The following is a 14,214-nucleotide window of genomic DNA, read 5'->3' on the forward strand; positions in this document are numbered from 1 at the left end:
CAATTCTTATTCACACGAGCACGAGTTTAATTTAATATCCTTTGGCAAACCATCTAAATGCTACGTTCATATGCATATGTTACTATGGCTTTAAAAGAGTAAGATGTTATCCTACTAGAAATATTTGACATGCATATTGCTTTCAACTTTGTCAACCAAGATGATTTGGATATAAGCTTCAATCTTTGTGTAATATTCTTTTGCAAATTTACTGCATGTAAACTAATCGATAGAAAAGAAATCGAGCCAATGTACGCTGTTTAGCTTGCGTTCACAAAAGCATAATATAAGTTTTCATTTCGCTAAAGCAATACCGTTGCGTTTCTGGTTATTAAGTTATGTTTATGACTAAAATGACTTCCAGAATATGTTGCTAATATTATAAATAAACTTCACAACCCGTGTTCGTCACTATTTAACTGGCCATCTTTTTTTCTGCTTGTGTCTCTGGTCGACTTAAATAATTATAAGTTAAAATAAGGAAAATTTAAAGTTGTTGTAAATTTTTTGCAGCCTCGTAACTCTCACATTTCTTTTTTGTTTGTTTAGCCTTCGCATTACATAATCATTGTTTCCGAAAAAAGAAGGAAGAATTGGTGTTTGCGGGATCAGATTCCATGTACCAAACATTTATCCATGGCTAGTTTTTTGCTGTAAAACAAATTTATTTTAGCCTTTATATCAAGTGGTTTCATACTTTTTCTGGAGTGATTCCCATAGAATATGCTGCACTTGATTTTTTCTGATCTAGAATATCTCAGTTTATTTAATATTCTGAGAATATGGTGTTTTCATGGAGCCGTGCGTTTGAGAAAAGAGAAATCTGAAAACTGCAACTTCAGCCAACTATTTCTCTGGCTTTCGTCAGGCCAATTAATTAAATAATATATACCATTCGGTACTATGGAAAATCAGATAATAAATAAATGTGGATTTATAAGACCCAAAAATCCAACCTTGATCGCTCTTCCGTGCCCATGGTTCAGTGGATAGAGACGTTTAATCACTACGGTTCCAGGTAAGCATTGTCTGAAGATAGCGGTTTCAATCCTACCCAAATCCGGCTCAGGTGGCCAAAAACGTGGTGAGGCGACAACTATGGAAGACAGTAATTGCTGAGGATGCAGTTAGAATAATCATTCATGTCCCGTCGCGGTAACCACCTGCCGAAGGTCATAGGAATAGTTAGCCGAAACGTCGTGAAAAAACAATTAAACATGAGAATAATAGTCTGCAATAAATACATGAATGACAAGTACTCATCTCAATAAGCATTTCAATTAATTATACTCGACTTATATGCGTTTTTTATATCTCAATATATTGCATGCAACAAAGAAAAGAACGCATACTTGTTATCATTCATCATTGCACTCTTTTTTCCTAAAAAGACCTACCCGTCCCTCCTTAGCCTGTGTTTTTATGTTCTTCTCGGTATTACTCTGCTGGTGACTACGTACAGTTGCCTTCTGTTCATTCTGTCACATTAAATATTGATCTAGTCCTGATTTAATTGTTCTCACACATAATCATCTAATAACCTTTTCCTTTCAGTTTGTTGGTGTGGCTGGCGCTTCGTGGATTGGACAACAGAATAAGGTGAACCGGTATTTTGGTAGTAGCGACAATTCTCAACAGAAATGCACTTGCGGCGTGGATGGCTTGTGTGGTGGACCAGGAACCAAAACTGAAATGAGGAAAAGGTAAGCGAATTGCTGGAAACAATCCGCACTGTAAAAAAGTAACTGAATACATTGCCCGTAGCCGTAGATTATCTCCCCATAAGCAAATTAGACATTTCTGCGATCACCTCCCTTTAATGACAGCTCTTCGCTCTGAGGTTACATATTTAAAAAAAAAAGTGTCTTTTAAACCTAAATTTCCCATTGAATAATAACACTCAAGTATTTGATTATTGCGTATAACAAATAACTACAACGTAGATTATATTAACCTTTGTGACCAGCCTTGCCCGGGTGTTTAGAAGTGTGTGTTGAACAAGAAAAGTCGTAGTAGGCAGGCAGGCAGGCTCGAACCCGTGACGCAAAGGCGGAAAAGGAAGTGGAGGTGTGTGTAAGGATGTTGTAGAGCAAAAAAAAAAAAAAAAAAGAAAAAAAAAGGAAACTTGTGAGCGCAAAAATATAGGAGTAGTAAGCAGGCTCCAACCCGTAACGCGCCAGAAGAAACAAAGGTGAAAAACAAACAAAAACAAAACAAAACACTGTCTTACCGATGTGCTTACTTTTGAGAGTGAAGAGATTAATGTTTATGGCTAATTTTTCCCTATTTGTCATCCGAAGTGTCGAGCTTAAAAATGATACCGATTTCGTGAAAATCTGTCGCCTCTGTCGATAGTTTTTGCGAGACATACATACATGCATACATACATTTAAATTGACAGGTGAGATTTATATTATAGATTCCCTGCATGATAATCTATTATATCTAGAATAAACCCTTTTGAATACAGTAGAAAACCGGGATACGGTGACACCAGGATACGTTTTTCATGTGGAATACGATGTTTCTCCGGACCCTGGTTACGGTATTAGCCTAGCCTTACGGTGTTATTTATAATGTTAATTGATTATATACATGTGTATTATATACGGCACTGTATTTTATTACTAATTTTTAATGCCATATGTATTGATTCCAGTATATGGTTGAAATTAGTTTTTAAGGGATCTCTTGTGAAACATCGTGATTGGTGATTTTCTGTAAATATATTATATGCCAAGGCTGAAAGAAAATCTATTTTTCAGTATATACTAGTGAATCTATCCAAATAATATAGACAGAACACAAAATCATAAGATGAGATGAGGAGAGAACAGTAATAATTATTTTAAATCAATTATCACAGATAGTAGATCAACTAATTTTATTACGTGTCAAATTTTACGAATTGAACAGTTTGGATCATACACACCATTTAACAAAAAACGTCTCTTCACACTTTCCTTAAAATTGCCCGGCATTTAAATGTAGTTTGTGACTATTCTTATGCCAACCTTTGTTGAGTAAAACATAGGCTATCCTGTGTTCAAATTCTGCAACATTTAAATACGTATAATTACATCCTAGTCACTAATAAATAAATATTTGTGTTCAATAAATAACTGACACCAAAACATTTCCGATAAAGATTGTTCAGTAATTATACCCACCACAAACGATTGATATGCCGTAAAACAGAAAAACGACACGATTAGTTTTTAGTTCGTTTCACAACCAAAAGTGTGATATTTATGGACGCTTTATGGATCTTGAAGTCGAGTAAGTTTTCGAAATATAAAATACTAGATTTATTAGCCTGTTGAAAACGATCAAAAGTTATAGGTAGTTGACTTGGAACGAGTGCTTTATGCCAAATTAATGGTTGAACAGTGTTGAATCTATGCATATTTGCACCAAGTTCTAATCCCTAGTTATCCGTAACTGTAAAGCGAACCATAATACTTAGTTCGCTGCAAGTTATCATAATAAAGGCCCGTACAAAGTTTGCGCCAAGTCAGCGCAGTGGTTACCGAGAAAAAGTGGAATGAACAGACAGACAATTAACACAGATTAAGAGAAATGTAATATAAATGCTTTTCAATATAATTTCTATGCTTCCATGTTGATCCAGTGTTTTCCGAGCTTTGCTTGTAAGTCTGGAATTTTCCTCTTTCGAAACATCTCTGTAGAGTACATTGACATATCAAAATAAGTAACGGTTTTTTTTTTTACATTTTAAATAAAAATACATTTTATTATAATTTATATACAAATACGTTATTCATGTAACGGAAAATAGAAATGCACACTCAACCTGTTTCTTATAATTACATTCATAAAATGAGAATGAAAAACTTATTAATTGTTCTTTTTCCCCACTTTTTATATCGGTTGTCGCTTACTTTCTACAGGGCCTGCAACTGTGATAATGCCGACAACGTCTGGCGCAAAGATGGCGGTGTTCTCTCACAGAAGAGTGATCTGCCCTTGCGCAGCCTGAACGTTCCTCTTGTACCGAATTCAAAACTGGCCTTGACAGTCGGGAAAATTTACTGTTCCGATAAACCTTTTGGTGAGTTAATCAATGCCACTTTTCATGCCAGACATGCTTTTTTTTTACATCTGTTATCCTTTCTATTCTATTCATTTGACTATTCACGTTATGTAGTTTCTCTAGTTTATTTTTACTTCAGTAAAAAATTCTCAAAAATCAGAGGGGGTTTCTTCCTGAGACTAAGACCTGATCTATACGTGAGATGCATAGATATTCGAATATTTCATTCCATAGCCCTTGAGGGGCATAGGCCATCTACAACTTTTTGTAGCGAGGAGTTCTTTTTACAGGGTGAGGGTGCTGGCCCCACGCCCAACCTTCCCAGAAGGTACACACAACGCCTAGCCTTCCCAAATGGTCACCCATCTGGAACTGGCCAGGCTCAACGTTGCTTAACTTCGGTGATCTGGCGAGAACCGGTATGTGAACGTGATTGTGCCGTACTCGAATATTTTATTGCCATACTCTTTTATCCTTCAAACATTGACGTAGTAAAAAGTTAAAAACATTAATTTTCATGTAACTCAGTTAACTACTTTATAATACGTATTTCTTTTGGCTTTATGAGTTTACTTGATTCTAGGACACGAATTCATCTGGTCTGATTGAATATACAGTTTTGTGTTGTTATTATTATTATTATTATTAACAACATCAATTAGAGAAGGTGCACTAATCATCGTAGAAGCCAATTTTATTTGGATATCGAATATTATGTTATTCTGAATACTTAGCCATGGCTTAATTACAGGGAAAAATATCCTCCTGCCTGGTTATCTTGACAAAACCCTGTACAGCGATACCTTAGACACGTAAGGATAATATCGAATAGGCATTCAAATTCTTTGCAGTAGATATTCTAAGTTCTCTCTCTTATTCAATATGGTCAAGTGAGTTGCTTTTGAATCTTAAAAACAAAACTGTAACGAACGAATGAACGAAACACGTGGACTTAATAGATGGCTTAGCGTCATTAAAATGAATATGAAACAATATCCCGTGTAAAAATATTCCAATGCAAACAGGCATCGCTCATTATGTTATTATCGCTTATCAGAAGTTTGCAAAATACTTTGGTCGACTTGAAGTGATTCAAGACAAATCATTGAAAATAATTTAGTTTCCTTTGCATAATTAAACAATATGAATCTTTATTAATGTAGCATTAATGATCTTCTAAAAAAAGTGCTCTATTATAATGAAAAATTCCGAAAAATAGAGCGTATTATTTAAGTATTTATTTACAGGAAGTTTAGATGAGATAAGTTATCCGTACTATCGGTTTACAAACCTGATAATAGGAGACTGTTTTAAATAACCATATCAAATTCATTTCAACCGATACTCAACCGTTTTATAACTGGAACTGGGATCATATAGATACATTAGAAAATCTCCTTATAATCTCGTTTTTCTGGAAAACATAAAATTCAAATAATAAAATTTAAATTTTGCATATGAATTACAAAATATCTGATATTTCCCCAAACCAATGCCCTGGATGGAGGGGAAACACTTTTCAAATGATCTAAAATGACAGCAAGTGGAGACTTGATTGCAAATATTTCTCATATATTATACTTTCCCTCTTCTGTTTTCTAACATAAATTAAATTTCACAGTGTATAAGGATTATTTTAGACTGAAGATATTCATAATCATAGCCTATTTTAAAAAGAGTGGGGATATAACAGATGAGAAATATTTGGAATCAAGTTACCCTTTGGTACGGCACAATCACGTTGACACACCGGTTCTCGCCAGATCACCGAAGTTAAGCAACGTTGAGCCTGGCCAGTACCAGATGGGTGACCATTTGTGAAGGCTAGGCGCTGTATGTACCTTCTGAGAAGGTTGGGTGTGGAGCCAGCACCCTCTCCATGTAAAAAGAAATCTTCGCTACAAAAGCATCTACAAAAGTTGTAGATGGCACATGGATGGATGGAAGTTATACCTTGCTGCTATTTCAGATCATTTGAGACCATAACAGCGTGTTTTAGTTCCCAACCCCCACTATCAAGACCGAAGTTTTGGGATATATATAATTATTATTACAATCAAACAGCGCTGCAGGTCATAGAGGCCACAAAAGATGACAGTTGCAAGCTGGAAATTCAAGACTCGAGATTCGCCCTCGTTTGGACTTAGTAGTTGCACACATCCGTACTAGCATGTAATTATATTAAGTAACTACTTGATTATACCTTTTTCATTTTTCTCGATTTTTCTTATGGATTTTGTATTAAAGAATAATACTCTTTATATCTATAAAAATGAGAATGTATGTGTTTGAGTACACTTCTCAATTTATATACTTAATGGATTTTTAATCTACTGAATTGAAATTTGGTATATAGTGTCATGCGGAAAACTTTATAATACGTTTTCACCCGGAAAAAATGGACTGCTTTGGGGTAAGAATTGAAAAATGAGAAGGTTAGAGTTGTCGGATTTTTATCTGTTTGCTAACTGTTTCACGGCCGCGCATGCGCGAATCTTTTACATTATGTCAAAATAAGTGGGTTTGAAAACATTTTGTGAAGATCATGTCAAGCTCACCTAACGGTTATCGTACTTGATTCACTATCGTAAGGTTTCTTTTCTGATCTCAGCTCGTGTATTTTTTTTATTTACAAAAAATGTGCTGTTTAGGAAAAAAAAACAACAACAACAAAATACTCGTATGACCATGTCTCAAAGTCTTTTTATTTGTTTTCATTTTTTAAAGGAATCTAACGTCACGTCTAATACCGGGTAACGCCGGGTACATCTTCTAGTGTAAGATATATATGATGCATGGTGAGGCAGTGGGATAGATTAGTAGTATAAAAACCATATTCCCGGGAAAAATGAATTAATGCAACAAAATTAAACAGTTACCTCATATCATGTATATAGATTGCAATGTTTGGTGTGATGGACTCCCGCGGGAACAAAGAAATCGGTGATGTCGAGATCAAATACCTATAGATCTATTACATAATAATATCATAATGCATTCAATCCCAGACCATATGAAGAAAAGGCGATCAAACATGGGTTGGTTTTCTTATATCACCGATATAAACGACTTAATTCAAAAGTCAACTGATTCTTCCATTTTCCTTGGGCTAGTCTTTTGACCTTATTGTTGCTTTGTTTATATATAAGCAATTGAACGTTTATAAATTCGCTTACTATTCCTTCTTTCTGATTTTGTTACGGAAGAGACAGTATTTGTTTTTCTGCTGCTTTTCAGCAAATTATGTAACACATCGCCATTTGTCCCCATTCAGGAAAGTCTTCTAACATGATATCAGAATATTTTAATTAAGTATTGCGGATATGTCTTGTGAGTGTTAATAAATCCACATATTTTTTATGACACGTTTTTCAGGGGTTTTACTTCTTTTGTTTGTATGTAAATAGCTTATGCATCTATTACGGTCAAGTACAAAAGGTATTAGCCCTCATTACCCGCGGAGCTATCGGCTAATTCACACCTTTACGAAATTCATACTAGTAAATAAGTTCTTTGTAATTAATCATCACTTTAAAAACTCTTTATCTTTGTCCATTTTCTTTATCAGACATTGACGAATGCGCACTTAACTTCCATGATTGCCACCCGAACGCAACGTGTGTCAACGAAAATCCCGGCTTCAAATGTTACTGTAAGACGGGTTATCGTGGACAAGGAGTGCCTGGCTCGTTTGCCAACGGCAGAGAATGTCCAGGTAAGGATCTATTTATTTGACCAATAGAGTATGGTGGGATTTTCGTGTTATTACAATGTAATAAAAGAACGGAGAGGTGCTCAACAAAAATAGACAGAGCAACCATGTAACACACATTCCAAAAGTAATGTATCGTACTTTTAAATTTTATTTCGCTCGGGTTGATAAAAAACGATTGCAAATTGTATTGTTATAGCGACTGAACTTATGCATTTATGACTTAAAAGTTTCATTTTTATGTTGACGATATTGGCGATGTGGGACTATAAGTAAATAATGCCTGTCATGAACGTGCGTCAGATGCAGAAACGCGTCATTGAATTCCTGGCAAATGTGCACTGAGAATGGTGATGTCTATGCAGAAAAATAAAATCTGAAACAGTAATGGTTGGTTCTGTAAATGGTACCACTCCCGTTTTCGCAGATCTTCCAAAAACGTTTTAAAAAATAAGAGACTTTACTTTTGGAACGACCCTCGCACGTAGTAGAACCGAGATTTCGGCATAGTGCGTCGGTTAAACAGTGAGACACGAAGTTTGCCTAAATGCTATGTATTAGCTACGAGGGATATTTTTTTAAGAAGACGTAGTTACAGTACTTGCATAGATTTGACAATAAATAAACCAACCTTTTGTTTACGCAGAAATATAGAAACAGTTCGAACAAACAAGAATCGAGGCGACGTTTCACCAGACAAAATAATGAAACAACAGTTTAAGTAAAATAAACATTAACCAGATATTTATTTTTATGAAAATAATTATGAAATAACTTTCAGAATGTTGCTAAACGACTAAGTTATTTCTTAATTCTTGTTCTTTTGTTACTGGTCCAGCTTTTTAACAAGACAAAAATTAAAACATCTTTTCTAGATCTACTCTAACCGAACGATGATGTTACTCTAACCTAATACTAACCTACTTTCATTGCCGGTAATAATATTCATTTGTTGACTATTTGTTTTAAAGTCCCTTTGTCTCTGCTGATAATGCTTGGCAATCCGAATTTACTATTTAAATTTGTGCCTCATTCTCCAGGCTTCTGATTGGATTAACGCTTCGGCATGTTGCCATGCTTACTTAAACACTCAAAAAGCAGAAGGAAAATGAGGTTTGTCCAGTTCTAAAGCTGTAACAGTACATATCAGTCAGTTGGTGATTAGCAGTGTCTGTAAACACTCGAATATATTATCTTCAATTTACAAGGAAGCTTAAATAAAGAAATAACACGTCTCAGGTATTTCTGATTTAACGCACTGTTATAATCATTCATTGAATTATATAGATTAATATTAACACTATTCTGTTTGATTGGTTAATTAATCTTAATGTATATAAAAATCACATAAGATCACACTGTAAAAGCGTGTCATTGCATGTCTAATGTTATGACAGCGAGACATGGGTAGCAGATTAGAACAGATGCCACGTATTTAAAAATAAATATGATTACAACGAAAATATATTGGAGAGAGATTGGAAGCAATACATCTTTTTGCCAGTGACATGAATAACTTAAGACGATGTGTATGTGTGAGTTTTGTTCACATATATATTTGATTCATTTTGAAGCTGGATTATAGACACAGCAGAAGGCTCAATATATATAAAGGATAAAAAATATAAATGCGTAAAATGATAATGGTACAAATATCCAGCCCCCTTCAGATTTTGACAGACTATAGAGAGCCATGAAGGGATGCCTGCACGGGGGATTTTTGTGGCAAGAGCTGCGGAATCTTCAACACCACTTCTCCTGAGTCAACATTATTAAATAGCAGTGGCAAGTTAAATGTATGTACAGGACGACTGGAAACAAATGCTAGGATGAGCGGAAAGCACATACAGGGCCTAGAATTCCCAAATGGTTACCCATCTGGCATTAACAAGGCTCAACGTTGCTTAAATTCGGTGATGTGACGAGAACCGGTGTGTCAAAGATTAGGTCGTATCTAGTACATACATATAGATATAATACATACATATATACATACACACACACAAACACATACACACACGTATAAATATACACAGGGTGACAAAAAAAAACGGGTCCCAACTTTAATTAGACCCCGTTTCTTAGTGTTTTGTCGGAATGAAATGAAACTTTGGTCATAACTTGTTTATTATATTCAAAACATGACATCAAAACACTAGGCTCTCAGGCATTTTTTCTCCGTTGACTGTAAAATGGTCAGATAAACAATTGAATGTCCTCTGTTTTTTGGGGTCACCCTGTATATATGATTTCCCAGAAGGTTACATTTTATAAAATGCTTCGCTACTTAAATGCTGCCTGGCATATATATTACTTCATTTCTGCACATTAAATGATAAAAAGATATTTAATATTTTATATATCAATTTTCAATGTTTAATTCAACAATAGGTGACTAAAATAATGTATCAAATTATAAAAAAATATAAATTTATATTAAATTAAGCTACATAAAGTCTTTTACGTTCAATCTATGATGGGAATCGTCTGGTTAAAATGTCTAACAATTCCCACACAGTGATGAAAGGATACATGTACACACACACACACACACACACACACACACACACACACACACACACATATATATATGAATTAAATACATAAATGTACATATATGTATGGATTAAATACACACACACATATATATATATATATAGATATATGAATTAAATACATAAATGTACATATATGCATGGATTAAATACACACACGCACACGCACACATATATATATATATATGAATTAAATACATAAATGTACATATATGTATGGATTAAATACACACACACACACACATATATATATATATATATATATATATATATATATATATATGAATTAAATACATAAATGTACATATATGCATGGATTAAATACACACACACACATATATATATATGAATTAGAACATAAAAAGAAACAAGAATAGGCTGATTGAAATATAAGTCAGATGAACTGACGAACATTTACATTAGTAAGTATTGCATCAACAACATGGATTTCATAAGCCAGGAGGCAAAATCTAGCAAGCGGGTTCAGATAAAATAACTCAGACAGCAAATATTCTAATTTGTTGAATTGTTCATTATAGACTACATCACTAAGTTGTAACACACGTGTTTCATGCTAACGCATTTATTAAATGATAAAATAAGTAAGAACTGACAGGTGTAATGCCTGGCAACACGAAAGATGTTCGAGAACTCCATACAATTAACATTGTTTGAATTTGTATTTCTTCAAAAAAGGTGTCCATAGTTGAATATGTTGTTTGTGATGTTATTATATTTTTAATGAATGATATTGTTTTTCGGTAGATGATAATGAATGCGCCATGAAGATGTGCCCTTGGTCAGCACACTGCAAAAATCTACCGGGAACATTCAAATGCTCTTGCAAAAATGGTTTTACGCAAACAGGGCCCACTACATGTGAAGGTAAGTTTGTTATATGCAACTAAAAAAAAACATGGTTACAAGAGCAACACACACTTTTTGTTTTAGAGTTGTCTGCTTGTAATAATATCTGATGAATATATGGATGTAAAACAATATAAAATTGTTAATGAATCACACATAACTATAATTTTAAACGTGTATCAGAAATAAATCACAGATAACTATAATTTTAAACGTGTATCCGAAATGAATCACCCATAACTATAATTTTAAACGTGTACCCGAAATAAATCTCCCATAACTATAATTTTAAACGTGTACCCGAAATGAATGACACGTAACTATAATTTGAAACGAGTATCCGAAATGAATCACCCATAACTATAATTTGAAACGTGCACCCGAAATGAATCACCCATAACAATAATTTGAAACGTGCACCCGAAATGAATCATCCATAACTATAATTTTAAACGTGTATCCAAAATGAATCACCCATAACTATAATTTTAAACGAGTATCCTTAATGAATCAACCATAATTATAATTTTAAACGTGTATCCGAAATGAATCACAAGTAACTATAATTTTAAACGTCTATCCGAAATGAATCACACATAACTATAATTTTAAACGTGTATCCGAAATGAATCGCACGTAATTATAATTTTAAACGAGTATCCAAAATGAATCACCCATAACTATAATTTGAAACGTGTATCCGAAATGAATCACCCATAACTATAATTTTAAACGTGTATCCGAAATGAATCACCCATATCTATAATTTTAAACGTGCACCCGAAATGAATCACCCATAACTATAATTTTAAACGTCTATCCGAAATAAATCTCTCATAACTATAATTATATATATGTTTATATATATATGTTTATATATATATATATATATATATTTATATATATATATGTTTATATATATATGTATATATATATATGTTTATATATATATGTATATATATGTATATAGATATGTGTATATATATGTATATATATATATGTATATATATGTATATATATATGTATATATATATGTATATATATATGTATATATGTATATATATGCATATATATGTGTATATATATAATTATTTACTATAATTATTATCGAATACCTACCCACACTAGTATTTCATCCGTTGAGGAATCATCAGTGCATGGTATCACGATTAGCACCAGTCTATAGATTCGAACCAGGCGACAGAAAGTCATTCCTAGCTTCATTAGCAAGGACCTAATCCATTCGGCTGCCGTTAATCGCAAGAAATCCTGTTGAATTTTAACACTTATTTTCAAATACTTTTTAACGTCTGTCACAGTGATTATCTGCATATAAGCGCTACATTGACCGACTTTAATTCAACTGAAAGCGCTCAACGGTGAGAAACGAGTTTCTCAAAGGGGCTGACATAAATATTTGCCATAATTATCAAATACCTACAGACACTAGTGTTTCATCCTTTCGGGAATCATCAGTGCAGGGTGTTATGAAGAACACCAGTTGATAGATTCAAACCCGGCGACAAAAGCCATCCCTGGCTTTATTAGCAAGGACCTAATTCATTCGGCTACCGTTAACCGCAAGAAATACTGTTGAATATATATATATATATATATATATATATATATATATATATATATATATATATATATATATATATATATAAGGCAACGTGAAGAACAGAACACATTAGGATCAGTATAAACTAGTGGTCTTATAGAGATGGATTTTGAAACTGAAATCACAGCTGAAATAGATATGCACATATGTAGGCAATTGTGTTTGTATAAACAAAGATAACTATACAATAATACAACTGCACATGCTATTGGGTCCTATGCTATAAATAAAGAAGTTTCATTGGATTAACCTCAGAAATACAATACGAAGTTAATCTCTTCTATTATATACAAGAGACTTTGTTTGTGCGTGCTTGTGTGTGCGTTCCCTATTGACTCCTAAACGGTTGAGCCGATTTCTTTGTAATTTCACACACATGGACTTTATGTGCCTGGAAGTATTTTTAGATAGGTTTCGTATCGGAATAGGTTGCACATAATTATTTCCAGAAACTCCAACAAAGTTTTCCATGCACATTAGCATCGCTTCTTCTAAGTTTGTTTCCACCACGTTCATAGTTTAAAACCAAACACAGACATCGATTGGAAGCACATAGTTTTCCCTATAAACGGACACTTGTGTCTTTTCTAAAAAGTACGTACTCACGAGTACATTGACAGTGAGGGAACAAGAAAACAAATTAATTAATAATTTTTTTTTTACGTATGTGCGATCCGGTTTTTATCCTTATGATCGTCGCTTTCCCATCTCATGCATGGAAGAAAGGAGACTTGTTGCAGTTTCAGAGGTTTTAATAGGGAGAGACCAAAATAATTCTTTATCAAAATCGGACTAAAATTATTATTTTTTTTTTTACTTTATTTTTAAGTAAAGTAAGAAAATTATGGAGAGAAAGGAAATATCTTTAGGGAACTTTCATATTTCTACCTTGTCGACACGTCTCGTGTCACCGCTTCTTCATCACGAACTGACTCGAATTTCCGCGCTTTCCTGAACACGTGATGTAATTTCTTAAGTAATATCATCGACACCTGCTTCGAGCGAGTTTTGTACAGGGAGATGACCTCTGAACCTTATCATGAATTACGCTAGTTGGACGGAGCCCATCTCTTTTCGTCATTAGGCCGTCTCGACATGTAATTAATGCAATACTCCTGAGACTCATATTGGTTAATATTTTTATCTATTGGCGCAGGATCGCAATATATAACATATTAAATCAATCTCAGAGGATTTTGTGGATCATTTTTTTTTATCGTTTATAGTTTTTAATGAAAGTTCTCTATTGTTAATGGTTTGAGAACATTGTAAAAATAAAATGGATGGCCTCAGAAACAATGAATCCATCCATTTGATTGTTTTTGATGCTAAATATTAGATAAAAAGTAAACAGCTAAAAAGACAAAAAACAAACAAACAAACTTTCACACAAATAACGTTATTC

At 33.6% G+C, this 14,214-nt stretch overlaps 1 protein-coding gene across 1 annotated transcript in view; it reads left to right on the plus strand.

Moving 5' to 3' along the window:
* The window catches only part of LOC145246702 (uncharacterized), a 329,042-nt gene that overhangs the window by 222,918 nt on the left and 91,910 nt on the right, over positions 1-14,214 (plus strand). The window contains exons 32-35 of the mRNA XM_080108431.1: positions 1,555-1,703; positions 3,912-4,072; positions 7,623-7,769; positions 11,087-11,206. Of these exons, the coding sequence (XP_079964557.1) occupies positions 1,555-1,703; positions 3,912-4,072; positions 7,623-7,769; positions 11,087-11,206 (577 nt within the window). The remainder of the gene's footprint in view (positions 1-1,554; positions 1,704-3,911; positions 4,073-7,622; positions 7,770-11,086; positions 11,207-14,214) is intronic.

This window comes from Euprymna scolopes, chromosome 24 (genome assembly GCF_053919585.1).
Source record: "Euprymna scolopes isolate OS-2025 chromosome 24, ASM5391958v1, whole genome shotgun sequence".
Lineage (NCBI taxonomy): Eukaryota > Metazoa > Mollusca > Cephalopoda > Sepiida > Sepiolidae > Euprymna > Euprymna scolopes.